The following is a 27,166-nucleotide window of genomic DNA, read 5'->3' as shown; positions in this document are numbered from 1 at the left end:
AAATCGAACTCCATGCTACCACGACTTAATATGCAAATTGTAAGAGTGGTCCAGTTCCGTCATATGAAAAAAAAAGTGGCAGCAGACGAATCACCAATCCACTTGCTTCTCCTCCTCCCGTTCCTATCTCCCTCCCTCACGCCCAGGCTTCCCCTTCTCTCCCCTTCATATTTTCCTGGATAATATTTCACTATTATTAATATTCACTCTGCGAGCATATTTCACGCATAATAAAATTTAGTACGGTGTAAGATATACTGAATTGGGGAAAGGAAATCTCCGGATGCCACTGTTTTATGAAAGAACAAATACACTGGTTGTTGGTTATACAAAAATTATACAAGAGCATATTCCATTCTATTCCTTCCACGGCCAAACGACTTACATCAGCTAAGACTCATCGCAGAGAAAGGGTTAGGTACAGTTTCTTAACCACTTCAATATTATGGCTCAATTTTAGCTAAGGGAGCATCTCTGGGAGGGAATCTGTCCGTCTGTCTCTCACTAAATATTTTCTGACGCAAGGTGCTTGACTCCCATAGACTTCAGCGATTTTAGCAAAGCCACATCACACCATACACCACCCTATGCCATCATCTCACACCACACCATCCTCTCACACCACACCACACTATCCTCTCGCACCACATCACACCATCCTCTCACACCACACCACACTACCCTCACACCATACCACACCACCCTTCTGCACCACACCACTCCACCCTCTCACAACACATTACACCACACCACGCCACCCTATCACACCACACCACATCACATCCCACTCCCCTCTCACACCATACCACACCACATCACACACCCCTCTCGCACCACACCACACCCTCTCACATGCCAAACCACATCACATCACCCTCTCACAACAGATCACATCACACCACACCACATCCTCTCACACACATCATACCACCCTTTCACAGCACACCACACCACACCATCCTCTCACAATAAATCACACCACACCAAACCACTCCATCCTCTCACACCACACCACATAACACCACACCAACAGCATCAGCCGAAGGGTCCTGATACTCCTGCATGTGGCATTTTTGCACTCGTTTATTATATCTTGCTACCGACAGGCAATTATATTCGGTTACGGGGAGACTTTTCGAAGTGCCAATGGTGCATACAGCCTCTTTGCACACTCCCACTACCTGTGACTTGCAAGGATGCGTAAATTCGTCTGGGGTAGCTTTTGTTGTTGTGGCTGTTGAACAATCTCGGTCTGCCCGACAGAGCAGACCCATCAAAAATACAGGCAATTAACCATACCGGCAGGGCCGTCCTGTCCACTGAACCTAAGTTCCTTGTGGCAGACAGCGCCTTGCCACAGGGAGTGTGAGGAAATAGAAGGAGTGTGTCATCATATTAATGTAACTTCTTCGCTTCGATTACGAGAATTTAGTTTATTCTTGCAATATTCTGACGACTTCATTCAGCTTGGAAGATAATTATCAAACTGGAGGGGTTATATATAGCCTTAATGAACCCCTTCACCAAAAAAGGTCATTTCTAAATTGAGTAAAAATCGTCAGGTAGTGGCAGGAACAAACTGTGAAATGCGCCACATTACTGAAAGGATTAACTACTAAGGTACAATGGTCGTTTTTTCAAATATTTCCTGGCCATCAACAGACGATTTTATTCAGTGACGGCGGGGCGCACCATAGCGGAAGAGGTAAGAAGAAAGCAATACTGTACTATGAATGCAATGATGTAATACTATTCATGTAATGTAGCCAGGCTATAGCCTACATATATAATTTTTTTGCTTTTAACTCTCTACGATCCTATGACTTATTCTCAGCTCAGTAAGTATCTATTTATCTATCCAACCTACCTATCTATCCATCTATCTAGCTAGCTGACTAGCCATGAACAACTGGCTATAAGAAATGGTCAATAACAGAAGAAATGGGCAAAATAACCTATGTGGACATAATTAAAAATGAGAGAAATATGATAAAAACGGCTTAAAGGAGACTAAGAACAGAATAAAATGTAATATGAACAAAACAGCCTACAAGGAGAGGACTAAGAAAAAAAAAAAAAAACAGAGAAGTGACTTGAACTGTGATGAAAACACCCTACAACAAAAGAACATAACATTATGGATCAGCACGGGAACTGACATCCATCCATCCATCCATCATCCAATTCTACGTTGCATCATGAGGAGCGTAGAAGCCCGGGGCTAGGAAATTTGGTCCTGACATTTAAGATGATAGTGACCAGCCTCCCTCATCCCTGAGTGGCATTACATGAGCAATAACTCCAAGCACCCCATGGATATAAACCTTCACCGGCTTAATCCGATTGGAGCGCTGTAATTACCCACTAAACCACCAGGCGCCATAATTTGGTTATATGGTTACCACCCAGCGTAGTAAATGGTTTCCTGGTATACAGGAAACCATTAGGCTTGTCACTCAGTGTAGAGTCACCCACAGGCAGAAGGAAGAGGAAAGAAAGAAGGAAACAAAGACAAAAGAGGGAGTGTAAAGTCACCCGCAGGCAGAAGGACGAGGAAAGAATGAAGTAAAGAAAGACAGAAGAGGAAGGAAGGAACGGAGAGGGGAGAGGAAAGGGCAGACACCCGAGAGCAGTACTACATCGAATGAGTGGATGGTGAACGCCCCCACCTAGCACAACATAAAAAAAAAAAAGGAAAGCAACCTATACGATACAAAAAAAGAGAGAGAGAGAGAAAGAGAGAGAGAAACTGTGAGCCGAACACGTCATGGAGATAAACAGCGCTACATAGTAACTGTATTACGCTGCGAGCAACACAGCCTTAGAGGTGAGAAAAAAAGAACACAAAAATGATGGACGTAGCCTATGATTTAAAAAACTTTCACACGTAGCCGTGTTATTACCTCCTCCAACGGTCTTGGAAGAGGTACGTATTCACCCCTGTTTGTCTCTCTGTCTGTTTACTTGTCCACAACATCCCAGAAAGGTATTAAAGGATTTCAATGAAATTTTGTGGATATGTGGGTCATGGGCCACGGAAGAGTTGACTAAATTTGTGATGATCTGAGTTCGAGCCCTGGTTCAGGAGTTTTTTCATTTTCACAAGATATATAAAACAAAGTTATTGGTGCACTTCAATGTAGTTTTGGGGATATGTGGGCGCTGGGCTCAGGAAAGAGTTGATTAAATATTTACGGTGATATGAGCTGTGTCGTATAGGCGTTGGTGGAGGTGTGCGCATTCTGTGCCTGTAGTCTTGTCTTTGATGTATTTAGATGATTAGTTCAGAACAGCCCCCAAGTACTGAATAGGGTAATAAAGGCTGTACCTAATTGTTCTGTTTCAAATAGTTTCTCATAAGGAAGTAAAATCATCTGGATACAGCAAGAGTAAAACTAGAGAGCACTCTGAGTGTTCACCTTTTAAGTTTTACTGCTGTCAATCATCTTCTCTCCCCGACGAATACTTGTGCGTTTTCACAATAACTCAGTTAATTCTATGGTCTCTGTCTGTCCTGTTACCAGATTAAGAGATCGCATCCCGCTGCCGACGCCAATGAAATTAATGATTTATTCTTGCATCCGGATCCGGACCCATCTCAAAACCTAATAAAGTCTTTCTTGATCCACTGCCCACCGATTTCATTGAAATCCGATAATAACTTTTTGACATGTCTAGTACATGGACAGACAGACAAGGGACAGACGGACAGACACGGGTGAATACATAACGACGTACTCGCGCTGCGGAGATGAGAAAATATTAGGAAAACAGCAAGAAAATTTGAGGTACAGTGTATGAATATAACACAAATCACACTACGGCTGAAGGAGTTAAGAAAAAATAGGAGGAAAACAGCCTATACAAAATACTGAGAAGTTGAGAAAAAATAGCCTACCAGGAGATTATTAGGTCTACATTCTCGTCGGTTTAAGGAAGCTCCCTGGCAACTCTCCTATAGCAGGTGAATTTTGTATTAAAAGAACTTACGCCCACACCCTGAATATCAAGTCGTGGTTGCGTGAAATTCGACGAGGCTTAGTTATGAGCCAGGAAAGAGTCTCCTTGGTTACTCCCCAGCCACCAACCGAGCCGCAAGGGATTAAGGAACTTTGTCAGGTTAGAACAAATGCTGCTGTTAAGATGGTATGTTATTATTTTTTTTTTTTTAAGTAGTAGTAGTGGCAGGATTAGTAGTACTACTAGTAGTAGTAGTAGTAGCAGCAGCAGCAGTAATAGTAGCAGCAGCAGTAATAGTAGTAGTGTAGTAGTAGTAGTACCGGAAGTAGTAGTAGTTACTACTGGTGGTGGTGGATGCTGTTGTTGTTGTTGTTTGGTTTCTCACCTGAACATCAGAAAATGAACACGTTCGGAGGATTTGTAGAGAGATGAGGGACGCTTGTATACCCTGGCAGAGGAGCCGCTCGGTAATATCGGTGCCACCACGTGAAGGAATCCCTCACCAGCACTTCTTTTTAACATTGGTAATAAAAAGACAAAAACAGCATAACAAATCGCTGAGGAAGAGGTGCTACGGAGCCTCCTAAGCTAGCCAGAATAAGGGGCCTAAATCTTTCATCACGACAGCACCGACTCTAGGCCTTTACAAACTATTCTCATTAAAAAATTGCTCACAGGGTGTTAAGACAGAGTGGGGCCTAGATGAGAGAGAGAGAGAGAGAGAGAGAGAGAGAGAGAGAGAGAGAGAGAGAGAGAGGGGACATGTATATTCTTCCTTCATCCGTCAGTCATGAAGTTAATAAATACAACACATAAATGTAAATAAACTTACGAAAGGTAAAATGATGCCTTTATTCTGGGTGCCTCCGGACGATTATATTTAGATAATGAAGGACGTCTCAGTAGAGAGATTAATCATTTCACCCCTATGACGTAACTTGCTTTTAGGTTTAATTTGCTCTTCCCAGCTTAAACTGACTCACGTTAGGCCGCCTTCGCCTGGCTACCCTCATTTAGTTCGTCACCTTTTGTTTATTATTCGGTAGTTTGAAATACAAATATGTACGAGTAAACTAGTGTGTGTGTTAGGGCTCGAAGAAAACGGACTTGGCTCTGATATCGAAAAACGATTGAGTATTGAGGTGAAAATAAAATATTTTAGCAAATATAAAAAAGACTAAGCAAATCTGGGGCCCTGTGTGAGTTTTCCTGCAAAGTTTCATCAAAATCGGTCTACGCTCCTAGGAGGAGTAGCTGGACAAACCCTTATACAGACAACCATCGGTCCATTATTAGATCTATCTATCTCTATCTATCTATAGCCCGACGCCCTAATCCCGCAAAAGGTGGCCGCAGACAAAACGCCTCCAAGCCACTCTGTCACCCACCATTTGACTCCCCTCCCCCCAACTCACCCCCCCCTCCCTCATATACCAGCTTGGTTGTGGTAGGTGATGGCACCATCATCCTCACATCTTATGTAGCTCTGTCTACTCCTTCCTTTACCTTTATCATTTTCTGTGTCTGCCCTCCTCTCTTCCTAGTTCCCTCATCTTTCCTGTCACTTTTTATTACTCTTCTTTCCTTTTCAGGTGACTTTACATTGAGTGCAAGCCACATGGCTCCTTGTAAGCCAGGAAACCACTTACAACGCTGGTTGGTAACCTTATAACCAACCCACACGTGATCCCTACGTGTCAGCATGTGGGTTTGCGGAGGGTTAGTGTCCCTCCCAGTAAAACCACTACCTCAAAGACAAACGGCCACCCTTACAGGATTATGGCGTCTGGCTAGAGATAGATAAATAGATATTAAGTCTGGAAGAGACACATCGAACTGGGCGGGTTAGATCCAGTCTCTATTAACCCCATCAGTTCGAGAGACCTTTCCTAAGTTGACTAAAATCGACTGGAGAAAGTAGCAAGAAACTAAAACTGCCACACTAAATAGAACTTCACCCAACTCCTTCATTATGGTCTCAGTTTTTGCTGTTTTGCTTTTGCTATCATCACGCCGTTTTATTCTGCTCACATAAACCCACTGTGACGAAGGAGTAATACACACACACACACACACACACACACACACACACACACACACATATATATATATATATATATATATATATATATATATATATATATATAATCTCATCAGCCGTTTGTGTGTCCACTGCAGGACAGGCCTATCCCAACCGAAGTGGGGACGATACAGCCAATGTATCTCTACCAAGTGGCTCAGGCTGTCTAGCAGAGATTGTATGTAGGGTGAGATGTGCTTGTAAGTGTAATTGCAGTGTTGGAGTGGCTCTGGATGTGTGTGTAGTCTGTGAACCAAGTGTACGGTAATCGGCCCGCACAAGCCGACTGGGTGCAAGCATACAGTACTTTATAGTATGCGATACTGGTTCAGCCACACCACCCCTTGTGTCCGCCAATGCAGTACGTGGCCTGAAAAACGCTCCCAAAATTTATTACCCTAGCGAGGCGCGAACCCTCGTTCTTCAGTGTACGAAAACGCACACTTTACCACAGAGGCTCCGTATTATATATATATATAAAGCATGTTCATCGACCAAGTACCAGCGTCAACCGCGATAAGAACAGGTCGATGTGGTCTGATCCACATTAAATTAGAAGCCAATTAGTCCAGTGGTTAATTCAGGCTACCTCAGGTCCATTTAGGCAACTTCAGGTCTATACTGGCAACTTCAGGTCCATTTTGGCAACTCTGGGTCCATTCAGGCAACTCTGGGTCCATTCAGGCAACTTCAGGTTCATTCAGGTAACTTCGGAGCCACTCAGAACCCTTACATCCATTCAGGCTCACTCAGGTCAATTCATGTCCTTCATCATCATCATCATCATCATCATCATCATCATCACTTCACACAGCTACTGATGAATCCATTCTTTATCCCATTCCAGCCATGCCCGGATCATTCCAGGCCAATTTCTCTCAATTTACTTCCCCAAGAATGCGGTGAGTAGACAAGCCTAAAGGTTTTGAAAACACTATCTTATTCTTGTTATGATAATGCGTCTAATCTTTCTGTATCTTTGGTGACTATATTCTCTAGTGCGGAATGCAGCATGATCATAAATAACAATAACAATTAGTGTTCTATAAATGTCCATCATAATTAGAGGCCTGGTATACCCGCCGTCATGCAATTTGTCTCTTAAGCCCCGTCCCGTCACTCACCACCCAGAGAGTAGTCAGTCGCAAACTTGAGGCCACGATTTCAGGAAGGGGGTGAGTCTCGAGAAAGTAGCCTGACAGCGGGTATAGCACTTTCGCACTCTGGGTATTGGTAAAAAGGCCACCAATCACATCAATACACCTGTACTGTTCTAGTTTATTTCACCCATGCTCAGACCCAAGCACGTTACATCTGTTAATGGTTTCTATGCAAAGACGTCCTTTACTGATTTATTCTTAAAGTCACTAAGTGTTTTGACTCAGCCTGGGACAGTTTCGAATTGGAGGGGTCAGTTAAAGCCTTAAACCCTTCCAATACGAGAGATCGTTCCCAAGTTGAAGGTAAACATTTGGTAGCAGCAAATAAACTAAAAAGGACTGTGCCCGTATTCAAGGAATGAACTAAACATATTCTCATATAAATCAAGAAAGCAAGCAGCACCGCTTGCCTCACAAACGGTCCACAATGTAGGCAGACACAGTACATCACTTACTAAATGATAATCTTGTGTAGGTTTCTTCTGTCTTCCACTGTCATCTAAGAATCTGTAAGAACGTGACAAACTTGTCATACAAGCACATGGCTTCTTAATCCCTTCAATATGATGACATTATATTTATTCTGTCAAAAAGCGAGATCTTTTTTAAACTGAGGGAATTATCTACAAGCTTCATTTACTACCTCCATTACGGGTTCCCACCTCAGTTAAGCAAAACAGTCTGGTAGCAGCAAGGTTATAATTAAAAGGACGTCATCGGACTGAAAAGATTTAAATAAAAAATTCTCCTACCGTAATAATAATCTTGGGCAGATGCCTGTCGTCCTCCTCGGTGATCTGCGTCTCGTGCAGCGCCCTCTGGAAGGCGGGCATGTGGTCGTTGGCGTCCTCCACGTCCACCACAACACGTGCCTGGCTCACTCCTTCATCTGCACGCGCCTCAACCACCAGCACGTGCTGCGGGGCAAGAAATAGGGAGTTAGTGGTGAACAGATATGGGGTCATTGTAATCTGTAACTTACCAATTTGCACTATTTCAAGTAATCGTTGTTGTTGCTGTTATTGTTATTATTATTATTATTATTATTATTATCATTGTCGTTGTTGTTGTTGTTGTAGTTGCCCCAGGCTCGTCCGAACGTGTGCCCGGCGACCTGACAATGACGCTTGTCCTTCACCTGCAGTGCACCATAACATCCTTTTCCGGGATAAGGAGAAAGTTGATGGGCGTTTGTTTGCCCGGGCATATCAGCACCACTGCGTGATGTGTCCCTCTTCAGCACCCAAATAATCGTACCGGTCATCGGAATAGAGTATATTAATAATGTATCGAAGGTAATCATAATCATAATCGATTCTGTTTGAGAATGATGCTAAATGTAATCAAAACTACTTTTATGATATTGCCACTGAGGGCAAGTAATGTCTGTTATGTAATGTACACACGGTAGAAAAAAAAAAAAAGTATCGCGCAGGAGGGATACGATGATATCCGAAATGATCACTATAGCTTGTGTAGTACTTGAAAAATTAATTACCGGTATCATTTGATCTAGTAAAAATATTAACCATAAATTGTCATATGAAACCTATCTATGACATACTGTAAGCATGTTTGACGACAAGGGGGAACAATCATCAAATATTTCTAGAGTCCATCGTTCGTGGCGTCAAATTGTTTCGGCCCAAATGTAAACCGTTTCTTTTTTTTTATCGTGTGTACATTACGTTACATAAACTTCAATATAAACTTCATTTATAACCTGATTTTTTTTTTTCACATGATGCAAATGTGTCAACCAGTCACACTTTCGTTTCTACGTCCTACCCTCCTCCCCCCCCCAAAAAAAAAAAAAAAAAAAAACGGTGGTGGAGGCCAACGTCTTACATACAGAGGCACCGACACAGCCAGGGGTTCGGTTGCATATAACTTCCCCCCCTGTTCCCTGACAGAAAATGGTGAACTGCAGAAAAAGTGCAGCTACTGCCTCCAAATCTACTGAGTTCACCTTCACATGAGCACCACCACCACCACCACTACCAACAACAACCCTCTGACATGATATCAGGCATGCGACAGTTATAAACATTTTTAGATTCGTCATTCACTTTCTGTTTTTATCAGCGAGATACTTAAAGAGCATTTTCACATGTACATATTTTGTGCGGTTTTGAGCATTTGTACCGTTCCACCAGGAGACCAACAACACCATTAATAAATTTCGAACTGCTTAATCAAGGAAACTATTGTATGGCTAAAATAAACGAATTTTGTAGTTATGTGGACTAGAGTGACGAAACACCTAAAAGATATGTTAGTGCGTTATATCTTTCTTGAGGAGACTTTCACAACTGTACAAGCTAATTTCACAACAACTCCGATAATTTACTTCCGACCCAAAGAGAATCATCAACCAGGTCATCGTTGGTTTTAAAATGAGGGTTGTTACTGTGCATTATTTTTCCAAAGACAAATAATTCGGAATGAATAATGCATTTCCTATATTCTACAAAATTCCTTCTTCATGCTGAAAAAAAAAAAAAAAAAAAAGCAGATTTACACATGAAACGTTAATGGAAGATTTTCAAACGCTTCGTACACTATGGAAAAATTTAGACACTTTTCTGACAGTGCACCTAGTACGTATAAAAGTATTTGATGTCAGTGTTTGGTAAAAATCCTGGGCCCGTATTGAGGTTGCACCGGGTGACTTTCTAGCTTCTCTCCCATAAGGATTTAGTTTCATATTACACCTTATAATTCTGTTCTCCGTTCACGTCATTTTATTATTGACATAGACGGCATAAAGAACATACATGAAGAAAAGTACCAGATACGGAAGTATATTGGTAAGAAGGAACTGTGGGGCCTCCTTATCCGATATGGCTTCGGGTCCTGGGGTGAGATTCTAGAAAATAATTATGGTTAATTTCCCATCGTAACTGTGAATTGGTTTCCCAGGATGGACAAGAAAAGAAGAGTGCAGGGTCTTCCCATGTCTCTTGTTCCTCCTAGAAACGCAAATCTTGGCTCCGGGAGGAAAACTGTCGTAGATTAATATACTGTACTCCTTAAATGAGGTACAATAAGAAAAGGGTAGTAAAGTGTCTGTCAGTGTCTCCAGTTCTTCCTTCAGAAAACAAATCAAAGTTACGACAGGAAATCGAACGTAAATATGTTCCAGAATCCCAACCTTGGACTAACACCTCAAATAGGTTGGTGCAAAAATGATATAGAGCCCATAGAGTCTGGTATTGCGCATTTTCCCCCTAGTTTCTCTAAGACTGCTAAACTCTTTCACTTCAATCGATGACCAAGTGTTGTAAGATTAGAGGGATGGTTTGACTAGTAACCAAGGAGACCCATTCCTACTCCGTAACTAAACCCAGTTCCATCACGTGAAAGTAAACAGAGCAATGGCAGATGATAAGGAGGGTGGAATAAAATAAGGTTGCCGGAACAAACTGAGTTTCAGTTTTCCACAATGTGATTCAGTTATTGTTGATGAAATGCAAAGTGTCATGATAATTCTATTTATCTATATCCAGACACCTCAGTCCCGCAAGGGGTGGCCACAAACAAATCGCCTCATGTCGCCCTGTCCCCTGCTATCACGCTACCCTTCTCCCAACTCACACATCCCTCTCTCATACAGGCTATCTCTCCACACCATCCCTCCATCTCATCCTCGGTCTCCCCCTCCCTCTCCCTTCCACCACCCCACTCATATACACCCTCCTCGTTAGTCTCTCACTCTTCATCCTCTCCAAATGGTCTATATATGAATTAATTGGGAAAACTGCCACCGCACTTTCCAGCTTTTTTTTTTTTTTTCGTTTTATACTGTATACATACGGTGCGTCAATTAATTATGAGGGTAACTGCGATTACGTGGCATATACTCATCAAACTCATAAATTCTGCTTTACTGTACTCGTTTTAATTAGATTACCATATAATCAACATTAACTAGGTTACCTGCATTATCCAGCCATGCCTAGACTGGTAAATGCAAGAATATACAGGATTTCAAAAGAGTAGGTTACATTCTCTCTCTCTCTCTCTCTCTCTCTCTCTCTCTCTCTCTCTCTCTCTCTCTCTCTCTCTCTCTCTCTCTCTCTCTCTCCATCACAACACATACCTAACTCTCAACTTCAACTTCTTCTGTTTCTCTTTTCTCTTTTTATCGAAGTCAAGGCAGGAAGACCCCAGAAATAATCCCTCAAAAAAGGCCGTCTTCCTCAATGTGTATTTGATCTAACTGTACATAGCGTTCTTTTTCCTCGCTAATTCCAAACGCTGACACACTCATGATCGCCTCATGTCTAGTATTAAATTCCAGTTAGTGTCAGATGATTTTAATTACCTGATAGAGTCACAGGATCCTAAGAGGGTTTGTCCAATACTGACACCATCGACCCCCTTATGATTAGGATAGTTCTAGCACTGCGCCCTACGCAACGAAAGGTAATTTTATTCAGCCGAGAGTCATAGGTTTTAAGAATAAAAAAAACAAAAAAAGATCCCTGTACTGTAGAATAATGCTATAACTTTGCTCCTTCTTAATATTTTCCATCCGTTCCCTGAATCGGTACTAATTCTGTTTTCACCCCCCCCCCTCTGAACAACCAGAATATTTACATGGTGGAATTCCCCAACCCTCGCATATACCTGGATACGCCTTGCAAGAAACATCCCATTCCAAAGACTGGAGGTTGAAGGCAGGGGGAGAAGGATGAGGATTGGTATATATATATATATATATATATATATATATATATATATATATATATATATATATATATATATATATATATATATATATATATATATATATATATAAATAGATATATAAATATATATATATATATATAAATATACATATATATATATAATATACTTTTTATGCAAGGAAGAAGGAACCAAAGACTAGGAGCCCGCTAATTGTTCACTCCATGAAAACACTACAACAAGATAATAGACTGCCAAATTCAAGAGCCTTTTATTTCGAAATGCCTGAACACACTGCGTTTAAAAGACTGGAGGTCATAGGCAGTAGAAAAAACAGACAGAGGAAGACAGTTCTTGAGGTGACCTGTTGCATACATGAAGGACTGGGTGTTACGGTTCTCATGCATTAGAGAGTTGGACAGAAAGGGATGAGAGTTTGCTGCTAGACGGGTGCTACGCGCCCGCCGTGGTGGTGGAGAGATGCAAGCAGACAGTTCAAAGGAGCTGTGACAACTGAAGTAGCGACAGAGATGAGATAAAGATGGAAGTGTGCGGCGAAAAGATAGAAGTTGAAGGTATCCAGTAAAAGAAGGAAAGTTGATGAGACGAAAAGCCTCTGACTCCACCTTGTTGAAAAGATGTATGTGGGGAGCTCCCCACACATGAGAGTTGTACTCTACTTGGCCTAAAATTGCCATCTCTTCATCTTGAATGCCGAGTTTGTTACAATAAATTGACGAAAGAGTATGGCGTTAGTCACGAAGACGTGTTATGGAAAGGTTATAAAACCTTAACATTGTCTTTTTATGCCACTGAGCTACGTGACATAGCCTGCAATAGGACGAAAACCTGGGGCAAGTTAAAGTGAAAGAACTATAGTGTGTTTACTTCACGTACCTCGACGGTGGAATACGACAACACTAAGGTTCCACTACCTCTCCATAGCAATTCTTTGTGATTACCGTTATGTTCTTGTATTAATTCCTTGTTATAGCTCAGTTCTCAAGACAGACACGGTAAGAATAAATCTTACCCACCTCAATCATGATGCTTTTTTCTTTTTCTTTTGTAAATAGAGCTATCATAAGAGGATTTTCTTAAACTTCTGGGAGGGGTCTCTAGCAGTGACGCGGCAAAAATTGATGTCTATAACCCCTCCAGTTCGAAAAATTCTCCCTTGAGCTGAATTAAACTGTCTGGAGGTAGCTAGAATAAAAAGTAATTGCACTGAAGGGGTTAAACAGGTATCATAAAAAACTTGTATTAGGAAAATAATATAAAAAACGTCATAGCACAAAATAAGATCAAAATTAGAGCATAAGAGTGAAGGGGTTGACGAAAAGACCCCAAACCATGAGCTGAATATAAACCTCTGGGGAAAGCTTGCATTAAAAAAAAAATAGCGAGGGTGGTCAAAGAAAAAGCCTCCAGCCCACCCATCCATCCATCCCTGCGATCGAAGAAGTCATGGCGATGTAAGAACGATCACCAGATAATATTGAAAACCCGTCACGAAACTGTTGTTGTCAGGACCAGTGGGGAAAAAGAAATTCTGTCGTCGTGGTCTGGGCACAGGAAATAACATAGGGAAGGGGGAAAGAGGAGGGTGAGACTGAGAGGGGATAGGTGGGGACGCGTGACAGGGAGGGTGAGAAGGGGACGGGGAGAGTGATAAGGGGAAGGGGAATGGATGTCAGCAGGACGGTGAGAGAGAGAGAGAGAGAGAGAGAGAGAGAGTGAAAGATGGGACGAGGGTAAGAGATGGAGGGTAAGAGAGAGAGAGAGAGAGAGAGAGAGAGAGAGAGAGAGAGAGAGAGAGAGGGTGAAAGATGGGACGAGGGTAAGAGATGGAAGGTAAGAGGGGGAGAGGCAGAGATGGAGGGTTAGAGAGAGAAGTGGCGGAGGGGGAAGGGTGAGGGGATGAGGACGAGAGAAAAGGGTGAAAGGGAGAAGTAAAACAATAACAACCATGCCCAATTTACTTACTGCAAGGTAGTGGTAGTGGTGGCGACCATCATCCACTCCCTTGATGTAGTGATGCCCACTCCTTCCTTATTTTTCATCACTCTTTTTCTGTGTCTGCCCTACAATCTTCCTATTTCTCCCATCTTTCCTGTCACTTTTATTTATTTACTTTTTTTATGTGCTCGACTCTTGGCATAGGCTTCACAGCCTGCTCCCAGGGCCCAGTAGTCCTCCTACATACCATACACCTCTACATGTCATCACTTCGGCGTTAACACCGTCCATATTGAATACATGCTAGGGCTGTCTCATACAGGACTGGTGTATTGCAATTAGCAGGGGTATTTTTACGACATGTCGGCGGGTCTTCTGGTAGATCAGTAAAGTCTGCTTTACATGTAATTCATATCCTTAAACTGTTCCCTACCCCAGCGGGGATTTGAGCCTGGGTCCGGTAGGACCGCAGGCCACCTCTCTACCGATTGAGCCACCGCCTCCCCCAAACCTACAATCTTCCTATTTTCCCATCCTTCCTGTCACTTTTAATTACTTGTCTTTCCGCTTCAGGTGGCTCTACACTGAATAACAAGCCTAATGGTGTCCTATAACCCTGGAAACAATGTACAACATTGTGTGGTAACCATATAACCAAATAACGGGGTGATGTGGAGCCTGCTATGGTGCCCCTGTTAACTGGATGGAGACGCAATGCGGCGTCCAAGAAAAAATCTAAACGCTTTTCCCCGCGCCTCTCTGTGGTGAGGCGATATTTGCCGCAAGGGAACATCGGTTCACCGCGCAGGGTGGCTCTGTAGGAGCGGCTGTTTGCCTGCGGTTGATGGGTCTGCTCCGCCACACAGGCCATGGTTGTTCGGCAACAACAACAACAACTCATTGCAAGGTAAAGGGACCCGAGGCTAGGCTACTTTAGTTCAGTATACTGAGAAGTAGATGACCTGTCTACTTCTCTTGTTAGGATTATGATCGAAAAACCTACTATCACCTCTTGGCGCTTGACCCAAGATGGACGAGGTGAAGAATGAGGTAGTTCAACTTAAGCAACCTAATAGCCTACCAAGTAACGTCACAGCCACTGCAGATGAGGGGTTCATGGAAGCTGGAGTATATGGAATTCTTCAAAGTCGAACAGTCCTTCCAACGACAGATAAGACACTTCCTACATACAGTAAGGTCCTCGGGGAATTGCGCGAAAATAAGGAAAAATCGGGCTGACGATGCTAACCTACTTCGTCCAGTGACTTTATTATTATTTTTATTATTATTATTATTTGCTTATTCTTGTTACTTCAGCCGATTTTTTTTTTAAAGGAAGATTTCGTTTTGTGAAGTGGTAAATGAATTATGTATCTAACATCTCCAGGTCGAAAATCTATCTTAAGGTGAATTAAACATCTGGGGATAACAAGACTGAAATATCAAACAGGTCATTGGGTTCAGGGGTTTAAGTTAAATTATAGAGGAGTGTAAACATAATAAAAACAGTAGGTCCAGTAGTGATCACATAAAACAGGAAGAAAGAGGCCTAGGTTAATGCCTTCTGATTACACTGGGATAAAAAAAAAAAAAAAATCACGTTATGCTCTCTTAACTTTCCCCTACACCACGACACTTAATAGTTGATGCAACAGCCAGGTCCCTAATTACACCGCTGGGGAAAGAGGGACATGGGAGAAACAAACTGCTCTCAAATCTGACTAGTCTGAAAATCGAACTCGGGTTCTTTGTAAGACGAGTTGGATGTGCTGGCCACTGTACCACCCAAAAATGATGCCGTGTCTCCCAAATATTTTATACTTATCTGAACCCACCCTCCCTTCGATGAAAAATAATTGCATGGTGTGGAGCCGAACAGGACTGGGCTGTGAATGATTAGTCTGTACCCTACCAACAGCTCAAGGGAAACTTTAGGTGCAAGACGCAGTAGGTGATCATGCAAAGGGAAGTACTAGTGGGAGGCTTGGAATTAAAGTTCGTTGTCTGAGTGCCTTTGGGGATTTCGTAGCTCCTCTTCCCTAGCGATTTAAGCTGGGCGTTGCACCTCAATACCCTCTTTTATGACACTTTATGATAACCCTCGTATAACCTTTGTTGTGTACAGTGGAATCTTTGTTGAATGATGAATTTTGGTTCTGCAGTCCCTCTTAGATACTGTGGTACTTTTAACTGAGAGGAATTAAGATGCAAATTATTCTTATGGTTTAGAGTATAAAAGACCGACTTGCACTTCTTGTTGCTTTTTCCTACTTACCTAGCTCAATATCTACTTACTTTTCTACCTAACATAGCTCCCTACCTACCTACCACTTTACCGACCTGCCTTCTTCCATACCTGCCCATTTACATACCCACTCGGCTAACTATTTGCTTCCCTACATTTCTATCTACTTCTATACCGATTGCCTTACCTACCTCCCTGCCTACAGACCTACCTACCTCCTTGCCTACCAACCTACCTGCTACCCTGCCTACCAACCTACCTGCTACCCTGCCTACCAACCTACCTGCTACCCTGCCTACCAACCTACCTACCTCCCCGCCTACCAACCTGCCTCCTTGTCTACTTATCTACTACCACCCTGCCTACCAACTTACCTCCCTGCTGACCTACATATCCACACCTATATCTCTGTCTGCCTGCCTCCCTACCTCTCTCCCTCCCTCCCTCCTTACCGAACCAGTATTGTAACTAGTATTGTATCCAGCCTTGCAAAGCGCGACAGGGTTGGGTAAGATGCAGTATATAAAACCGCGTTAAACAAGTAGTAATTGTAGTCATCCATCGTGCTGGCAGTATTTTCATCTGAGCTTCCAATCTCTTCTGGAGTAATAATATACAGCAATCGGGAGGTGGTATAAAAATCTGTGCCTGAATATTGTTCATCTGCTTGAGTAAAACTGCTATCATTAATATCCTTATCTTCGCCACGCCAGTCTATTGCTTGCCGTATACGTCCATAATCAGGGTCGGTAATTAACCTGGCCCATCTCTCTCCAGTGATAATAAGCAAGTCTACTATCATAAGTACTTCTATTAGCTCAGGTGTACAACGTTTCAGTTACCTCACGAACATACACACCAGTAACATGATTTTGTGCCGGAACATTGTGTTGGGAGAGCAGATAACAAAATGAATCAACATTAATATTGGTGAGTTTCAAGGGGCGTTTAACATATGCAATATTGGTGCAATGATTATGCAAAGTTGTGTGGTCTCCCAACAATTCCCTCGGCCACAAACTCCCGAAAGTTTTCAATTCTCACCTGATAATTGAAACTGGTCAACTCTACTTGGCTTGCAGAGTCGCATACATTCTAAAACCCCTTCCATGATAATTATTAGTGAACAATACATAAAATGTGCAATTATGGCTGAAGAGTCACACTATCGTGACCATGAAATAGGATATAAAAACCCACACTGGCAAACGAAAAAGATGTCGCCGAAACTGTTTGGAATACATCGTTTTTTCGTCTGCCAGTGTGGGTTTTTATATCCTTGTGCAATAATGTAATAATTAGTTATTATACAGGTTTTCTAGACATGATTTACCAAGAAAAATATTGCAAAACAGTTACTAAAATGCATAAAACTACAAGTGGTCCGATATCACGCATCGCATAATTTACTAGTCTTGCAGCATCTTTATTTTGAAAAGCCTATCACATAGTTTTCATATTGATTAATGTTTCATCTGGCAAATATTGAAATGAATGTAATAAGTGTTACTTGTGAAAAAGGTGTAATTTTCAAAACCGAAATCATGCGAAGACGAAACTGCCGGCCGAAATCGAGGGCGCCAAATAAGCCTAACACGTGGCACGTGAGGTCAGTGCTGACGATCTTACACTGATGTGTACTAATATTTTGCGATCAAACGGCTTTGTATTACATTTGTATAGAATGTGAATTTTTCATTTATTGAAACAGTAAGGACAGAGCGTAAGTCAGAGTAATCAATCAGTGCTTGAGCTAAGAAAAATATTCGTCCCAGAAAATTGCTGTTTTCAACAATATATATATATATATATATATATATATATATATATATATATATATATATATATATATATATATATACCGTATATCAATACAGAGAGAGAGAGAGAGAGAGAGAGAGAAAGATAAATGTACCGTATATCACTAGAGAGAGAGAGAGAGAGAGAGAGATTCATCACTGTCTATGTTCTTAGTTAAATCACGCACCGCTAAATAAAATATGGCGTTCATGTCCCCAGTTACAACAAAGTTGGTCCTTTCATCTGCTGTCTTTAACTTTCACCACGCTAAATTGGTCAGGGCTGAAGTACGGCGAATCAGAGGGTGGCACATATCAGACGACAAAGAGTACGCCTGACATGCACGCCAGATGCAACCACACCTGGTCCTGTACATTGGTGACCACATGCACCACCTGTAGCTGCAGTGCTCTTCCCACCAACACCGCTGTGCCACCCCGGTGATTGCCACCTCTCACCCTGCTTTTCTACGACACACAGCCGGGAGAGCAAATTGTAGTCCAGTCTTATCTCTTTCAGCGCTATGTTAAATCCAGTAAGCTTTGCACACTGTTTTTCTCTAATTTAGTCTTAACATCACTTATGTTCCAAGGCATTATCCAAAGCTTGGGTGTTAGTGGTGGCACTAAAAATGGCTTGGGTTCCATTTGTCAATCACAACTTCTCGATACAGTTCCTCTCTCGTGTGTCCAGCCTGATGTCAACCGGCGTTTTCTGGCCTGTTGTTCTGATGCTTCACATCCCCCAGTCTCTTCCATTCATTACATGCTCTCGGGTGAAAATCCTTCTTCACATAAATCCGTTTATAATTGTCCCCAGCCGTCTTTAGCCTCCTTCTTTCTCAGTATATTGTCGTGAAGTTACATCCTTTCAACCTCGACAATTATTATAGGTCGTTTCCTGCTGCTGTCTTTACCACGCCTTCCTAGCCTCCAATAAGAGCAGATGTTGGAGGCTTCTCCTACTTCATTTCAAATCTTCTTTAATTTTTCTTCATCAGTCGTCGCACCGTCGAGACTATCTGCTTCATCAGGAACACTCAGGACTACCAGCTTAGTCTCACGATCACGTCTGTTCACTTTCTCCAGAGAGTTGCATTTCAAAGATTTTCGGCTTCACGCACACATAAAAATCTCAAGAAAAAATTAATGCTAAGTCATTCCGGCACAAGTGAGAGAATGCGTGGTGGAGTAGTGGAGAGAGTGAGATAGAGGGTGGTGGAGTGAGTGGGTGCACATGTGGTGGAGTGAGTGGGTGCCTATGTGGTGGAGGGAGTGGTGGTGGGAGTGGAGAGGGAGTGGTGGCGTGAGTTGGAGAGTGTGGGGGTCGAGGTGTTTCACTGCTTGCAACAGGTGTGTGAATCTGCAAATTCAAAAGTTCAGAGTCATGGCTATTCCTCTGCAGCAGATACTTTATTACTTGCAGCGAGTGAGTGAATCTGCAAATACGTCCACTTTCTCTAGATATAACTGCTGCTGAACAATAACTTCAGTCTGTTTGTCAATCTGATTTTGCATATCTACAAGCTTTTGCTGACTGCACCTCCTGGTGACGAAATAATTGTTTTCATCTCAGCCAAGTCAGACACTATGCGCTCCAGCCTGTCTTCCAACCTTTGCACTGCTGCATCGTCAGTATCCATGGATGCCAAAATGTTCTCAATTAACACATCATTGTTGATGGATTTAAGTTGGGCATGCTGCTTATATCTCAGTTCAACAACAGATCTTGATTGAAACTTTCTGACATGATCACCTGTGCGTCCGGGAAAGTGACATTGTATGCTGGTGTCTCAGAGCTCCAGAGTTACCACCAAAACACTGGCACAGTGGAGCAGTTCAGGGTGGTTATTCGCGGTGTAATGGCACGACAGGTACCATATTGCTACATACTAACGTCTCTGCCGACCTACTACCCTACCTACCTTCATGCTGAAGGTAGCGGGCTAAGGGGGTCTTAGTTAAATTTCAGTGTTATTTTTCTGATCGATAGTTACGATACTGGTTAAGCAAATAGCTTTAAAAAATGTAAATAACTCTTACTTATGCTATTTGACCCAAAATATCGCCGATAAAATAATATATTCGTATATTCTTCCCTAAGAAGATTAGTACAATATTTGCCAAAAAGACGGTTTTTGGACTGTAAGAAGTAAAAAGGGCGTATGAATATTGACATTTGTATATAATCTTACTTGTACAAAAAAAATGGCACATATGGTCTATCCATAGTTTAATATTTATTAGACTCTAAAATCTTAGGGCGTACCGAAGCTTAGCGCTGCCAGACGTACGAAGTAGGCACAGGTGATGAGCAGATCAGCGAGTGAAGACAGACGGCTGTTTCGGTTTCCCGGGAAAACTTGTTTTACCGGAGGCAGCATATAAATATCGACTTTTTTTTTTTAAAGTGAATTGAGTTTTATTCTTATTCATAGGGAGTTTAATTTTTTAATATAAATCGTAACTACTTTCTGTTATTGGATAAAGATATACATTTATATTTCTATGCATGCATAAACCAGGGTGCAATCGCTGTGAAATAATTTTTTTATAATTACTTTTGTTCATGCTGCATTGACACAATACTGTTTAAAAGAGAAGAAGTAGAATATTTACGTATTTATACAACAAGTAAAATGCATGAAAAAGGACATTCAATTATTCCCCAACACGTGATTTTTTTTCCATCTGAAAAATTAAAGTATTGGTGAGATCTGCCATTTCCCCAGGCGCGCGAACGCTCCTATTTATCCCGCACATTACACTTCAATATCCTCGTGCGTTATCGATGCACACTATGCTGGTATTAAAACGATACAGGCAGCATACAAATGGCTGTCATGGAGTAAATGCCAAATAAGCAGCTAGGTGCTACGAGGGCCCCATGCCACCTTAAGACCTGGTACTTGAGTCAGTCCCAAATCATCTGTTTCAGTGGGGTTTATGTATGATCGCCACGACGCACAAGCACACCAAACTCAAGCCAATAAAATATATGAGTTTCCTAGCTCGAATAAAATCGTCTTGAAGTATTTAAGTAATGTAATAAAGACGCCGTTGTACTGAAGGGATCAATCAAGTGCTAACATGGTTACGAACCTTGATTTTTTTAAATCATCAAGTTACTTGGCTTTTATGTTCTTCAAAGCGTTTGTAGCCTTTCCGTAGAGCCTTATTCTGGATGCTTTGAAAGTAAGAACGTTAGCTTTCGCTTTCGGTATTATTATTATTATTATTACTACTACTACTACTACTACTACAACTACTACTACTACTACTACAACTACTACTACTACATCAACTACTGCTACTACTACTTGTATTGCCGTTTTTGTTGTTGCTGTTTTTCATCAACCCTGGCCACACCTGGCGCAGCAGACCCGTCAAGTGCAAGTAACTCCTATGGGGTCGTCCCGCAGGTTCATTTTAGCCTACATTGTGTCTCCATCTCAGTGTGATATATGTTGTGCAGTGCTACATAATGCGGGTTATGTTGTGTGGCCTTACTCTACAAGAGGACTACGTGGATGGGGTAAATAAATTCACTGTGGAGTAGATCATGGGATAAATAGGTCCGTGGTTGGAACAGAGCCACGTAGGAAAATAGGGTCAAGGGGAATATGTCCATGGAAAATGGGCCCTGGTGGAAACAGGTAAAAAAAGAAAAGTCCAGGGGAAAGTAGACCCAAGGTTGAAACAGGGGATTTGGAGCTTCCCCTTGTGGAGAAAAATGTTCCATGGTGCAATGAGGTCCATGGAGGGGAACATACGTTAGAAAAAGACGTTAATGAGGAAAAGAGACGACTGAGGGAAAGTAGGTCCATGGGAAGGCAGGTGCATGGGAGAAAGTTTCATGGGTAAAATAGGTCCACAGAGAAAAAATTGGTCCACAGAGGAAAACAAAAGTCCATGATAAAAAAAAAATGTGCATGGGAGTAATACAAATAGGTCTATGGGGGAAAATAGGAAAGTGGGGATGACACCTGGGGGATGTAGCAGGGGACGGGTTTATATGCTAGTCTCTCGTATATTTATTACCGAAACATTTTCTCTAGCTTACCCCCACAATCAGCGAAAATAAAGGTCAAAAGTGTGACAAGTATCGAAGCAGTACTCCCCAGGGGCTTTACAACTCGAGCGCTTTAGATGCAGTGGCACACCAGGGCGCTTATATCAGTTACGCTAACTCCTTGTGCGAAGGGCGAAGCCGAAAGTTAACAGAAATGGTAGGCTTGAGAACCAACTCCTGCACTGGCGTGATGGTAGATGGCATATTTGCACGTTTTTAAAGGGTTATTTTTTATATTAAGTTTCTTATTCTCTCGTCTGTTATTCATCTCATTCTAACATCGATACGGTTTGCATTGATAACGTCTTCTATCTCTGTCTATAGCCAAACAACCTAATTCCGGAAGGGGTGGAAAGGAACGAATCGCAGTGCCAGCCTGTCCTCGGCCTTCGGACTGTTATCTCTCAAACTCACACCACCTTCCTCATACACATCTCCATTTCATCCCTCCATCTCAACCTCATTCTCCCCGTCTCTGTTCCCCCACTCCATCTCACTCAGGGGAGAATATCCATTACTCCATTACTATACTCAATGAAGAAATTTATTAATAAGAAAGGGGAATGGGAGCCTCATTAACTGATATGAACACGGACACACAACAAAAAATTTAGGCATGCAGTACGGTAAGGCCTTAATTTTCTTATTCTGTCTACCAAGCTGATGATAAATTCGGCTCAAGTGAAACCCTTAGGACTAAAGTAGTCAATGAAGGCTGTATCAGAACCATTTTAATTTGAAGTTTCTCCTCAAATAAAATCACCTGAAGATTGGAGTAGCCTTTGACGTCCTCGGGCTGAGGGTATTAAAGGAATTTCACATATCTTTGAGGATATATCCCATTAACCTTAGTCTCCATACTCTGCCTTTTCAATTTTTCCTAACACTTATATTCCTCATTGTTATAGCTACTTATATATTGCAGCTTCACGTATCATTTTGTCAAACACACACACACACACACACACACACACACACACACACACACACACATATATATATATATATATATATATATATATATATAGGCTAAGCATATGGTACCTCAAGAACGGAGTGTGTTACCCCATAAAAATGGTTAATATATTTTCTCTGATGTATGAAGAAACAATATATTTACCAAGGGGAGAAATCTTTAGGACAGAGACTTTCGTAACTCCCTAACATATCCACCTCAACTGCCCAATGACACTTCAGAAATGTTCGTTCGTATCTCACCACTTCGGCAGTAGCCTAACAAATGTTAAAGTTTGTATTCAGTACATACAAGAGGTGCCTCACTCAAAACTAGGATGACAATATTAGTAGGGGAATTGTAATAACGTATCGACAGGTCATGTGATAGATCAGTAAAGTCTGGTTTGGCAAAATTCAAATAATCAAACTGTCCCCTACCAAAGCTGGGATCGAATTCGCGTGCTTTCAAACAACCGACCATCACGTATATACAAAAGGACAAAAATAAAAAAGTGAACAGTGACATTTAAATCCTCTTCACGGCAGCGATGGATTTCAGAAATAATTCTTGCCATTTAAAAACGATTTTACTCTGGATTGGAGAGACTTTCCGAACTGGAGGCGTTAGATATAAACTTCACGAACTCCATCACTACGAGGAGGCACTGCTAAGGTGAGTAAAATCGTCTGCACACGGTAAAGAAAAATAATAGAAGAAGTTGGTACCAAGCTCGAAGGGTTCTAACTGGCAAACTGTGAGTGGTAGCATCCTATATACTAGTTTGGTGAGGGAAACTGTGGTGCTACATGGCCACACCAAATTGAAACCTCCTCTCTCTCTCTCTCTCTCTCTCTCTCTCTCTCTCTCTCTCTCTCTCTCTCTCTCTCTCTCTCTCTCAAATTTAAACAAATACAACACTGCACAGTACAGTGCCTCATCTCTCTCTCTCTCTCTCAAATTTAAACAAATACAACACTGCACAGTACAGTGCCCCATCTCTCTCTCTCTCTCTCTCTCTCTCTCTCTCTCTCTCTCTCTCTCTCTCTCTCTCTCTCTCTCTCTCTCAAATTTAAACAAATACAACACTGCGTAATGCAGTGCCCCATCTCACTCTCTCTCTCTCTCTCTCTCTCTCTCTCTCTCTCAAACTTCAACATATACTCGTATAATACTGCGTAATGCAGTGCCCCATCTCTCTGTCTTTGTCTGTCTGTCTGTCTCTCTCTTTCAGCACTGACGGGCGAGGGGCAAACAGGGTTGGTGAGGCTCTGTTAAGTTCCAGTCGCTTCTTTTACGTTGGCTGTTTGTCAGGAGGTTCGCAATTTTTTCTACACACACACACACACACACACACACACACACACACACACACACACACCTGCTATTCGTATGTGAAGGGGAGGAAGAGAGGAGAAAAATGGAGGGAGAGGTGAGCGATGTGCAGAGAGAGAGAGAGAGAGAGAGAGAGAGAGAGAATAAATTACACTACAGGAATAAAGACTACCCCTGATCTAAGTACCAAGAGATAGCCTACAATAGAGTACAAAGGAGAGCAAATTACCTAGCAAAAGATATGTTGGTCAGATAATATTACAGTCATGATATCTAATTCTGTAACCTTTAGTGAAGGATTATAAAGCTCCCTAATGCAATTAATATTATAGAAAGCCTCTCTTGCTACTTGTGCTTTGAATTCCCAGTGTTACTTTGAACTCCTACTAATACTTTGAATTCCTAGTAATTTTCACTTATAAATGCTACTTCAATTTCTCACTGCTTCATATTACTACTACTACTACTACTACTGCTACTACTACTGCCGTACTCTGAATTACTCTTTGCTACTTTGACTTCCCACCACTACACGAAACCTCTGCCTATACTGCTACACTGAACTCTACTCCTAATCTGAATTCCTATTGCATTCCATTCATGTTTCTAACTGCACACTGTAAAGTGGGATGCAGGCTGACCATTCCTAGTAACTGTCAGCGTCGCAAAAGCAAAGAATGAAGGTTTTGCATTCCACTTCCGGCTGAACGTTGAAGAGAGTTAGGACTGTAAGGCAATCCCTGCTCTCTTCAACACAGCGCAGCGCGGGCTATGGTGGGATATTAAGCATATATACAACTGCTGCAAAGGACATTATACTGCAACAACAAACAGCGCCAAACTCCTTAGACTTAATAAATAAAGATCATCATCATCATCATCATCGAAATGTTCTTAAATATACGGGAAGCGCTTTATTTCAAACTAAAGGAGTAATTTCTTCGTTAATAACTGCAAACAAATGGTCAAAATAACTCACCCACAAAATACCAATTTAATACTAACCTTTATAACTGAGTGAACAAATACCACACTTTCAATCCCCAGATAACTACGCTTAATTATTGGTAGTGCTGCAACGGCAAATTAATTCTGTTTCATTCTCACGCAGATTATGAGATTAAAATGCGCAGCCACATCATATTATCGTTGTGTAATAACTTGACAATCTACAATACGCTCCACATTTATCCTTTAATAACATTACAACATAACTTTACAATTGTATTTCATGACAATATGCTCCATAATTATCCTTTAGTGTGACATATCCACATTATATTATTTATCGTACTTCTCACACCTCATCAGGGTCAACTGGAGGGATGGGTTGGTGGGGGAAACCTTTGTTTTACTCCGTTTTTCCACAGCTCACGGTTTACGACAAACCAAACGAGTGTGAATGAAACAATAGGTATTATACTATTACAAAGATGTTTTCTGACGACAAGCCTTTTTGAGAAACATTTCACTGTAGCAATCTTTATGATAATCACCAAGTGACTCGATAAAGTTTCAGTGACTTCAAAAAGTACCACTTGAATGAAACAGAAGCATTCGAGAGCTCACTTGAATGAAACTAAAGCACTCGGGGGCCGCATGCTAATCGCCAACCAAAATATGTTGTTGGTAAAGGTGCACGCTACCTACAGAGCAAACGCGAAAAAAATAGCAAAACTTTACGAATTTCAGTCACCGCGTTTAAAAAAAGCCAAGCCATATTGAAAAACATATGGCGGCTGGCACTCGGCTGTCTTTGATCAAATCCTAATGAAAACTAATTGCCTTCTGCACATCCACATAGCTGCTTTTTCATGAAGGTTTGGTGAAAATTAGTCAACAACTTTTCAAGATATTTTGGCAAAACACACACACACACACACACACACACACACACACACACACACACACACACACACACACACACACAAATATATCACCTCGCTTTGCTACAGGCGGGCGATAACAAAAAGTTTTTATCAGGAGGTTATAGTGAAGAGGTGTTTTCAGATAAAAACTGTCGGCAGCATTTGCAAAGGATATAGGACTATTGCTCTGTCTTCTTTTTACTCCTAAGGATATATGTATTGAGAATTCTAGTAAATTTTTACGACAAACAAGTCTCCATAGTAGTTAATTATGGTCTGGAGTCATTTGGTGTTGTCATATTCTTTTCACTTCCATATTCACGCTGGTATGGTTGTGGAATGTATGGTTGTCGTATGAGTGACGACAAACGTACATAGAGGCAATGGTATACACACTCAAGTACTGTGCGCCTTATATTCGTATTTACCATGGATGTGGGATAGAGCTATACCTGAACAACACCTGCTTGAACAGCTAAAATCCACCGCTCTGTTTTCAACACTCACCCCTGTTCCTAAACACTTAACTCTTTTTCTGTGCCCTCAAGGGGTGGGGACAGCCAAAAAACGAGAGGTCAACATTGGGTAAGTCAGGTCAGGTTAGGTCACGCCGGAAGGTCAAGTCAGTGGATGCGATATAAGGTGTATAATTTCTTGGACTTCGGGGGACTACTTGAGCTCTTCCTTGGCTATCTGTCTAACCACCAAAATAAGTCTACCTCCCACACAGCCCTACTTAGTCGCATGCCAGGCTAAGCAAAAGCCAGCCCCTACAAACTGGGACGCAATTCTTAACTACAACAATATCTATTTTGCATGTCACAACTTTATCCACCCACCGAGTCGTCTGGAGGGTACAGAAAATAATACTAATAAATAAATAATGATACCAATAAATCCATGGAGAAATGTATGGCAGTGATAGGGTTAACCACTTCAACACGGTGAAGTATTCTTAGATGGTCCAGTATCTCTTGGAGCGGCTCCGTTCGTCTGCCTCTTAGTTACGATCTTAGAGGTGCTTCACTCCACTCCACACCA

The 27,166-nt window shown here is 41.8% G+C and overlaps 1 protein-coding gene across 1 annotated transcript in view; it reads right to left on the bottom strand.

The window, feature by feature from the left end:
- LOC145399044 (putative neural-cadherin 2) overlaps positions 1 to 27,166 on the bottom strand; it is a 317,668-nt gene that overhangs the window by 169,747 nt on the left and 120,755 nt on the right. Inside the window, exon 4 of the mRNA XM_080271782.1 lies at positions 7,953 to 8,117. Coding sequence (XP_080127908.1) covers positions 7,953 to 8,117 — 165 coding nt within the window. The remainder of the gene's footprint in view (positions 1 to 7,952; positions 8,118 to 27,166) is intronic.

Source organism: Coenobita brevimanus, chromosome 5 (assembly GCF_032717465.1).
Source record: "Coenobita brevimanus isolate Jiangsu-jjx chromosome 5, ASM3271746v2, whole genome shotgun sequence".
Classification (NCBI taxonomy): domain Eukaryota; kingdom Metazoa; phylum Arthropoda; class Malacostraca; order Decapoda; family Coenobitidae; genus Coenobita; species Coenobita brevimanus.
Note: the sequence above shows the minus strand (reverse complement) of the source record. Positions and strands in the feature narration are given on the sequence as shown.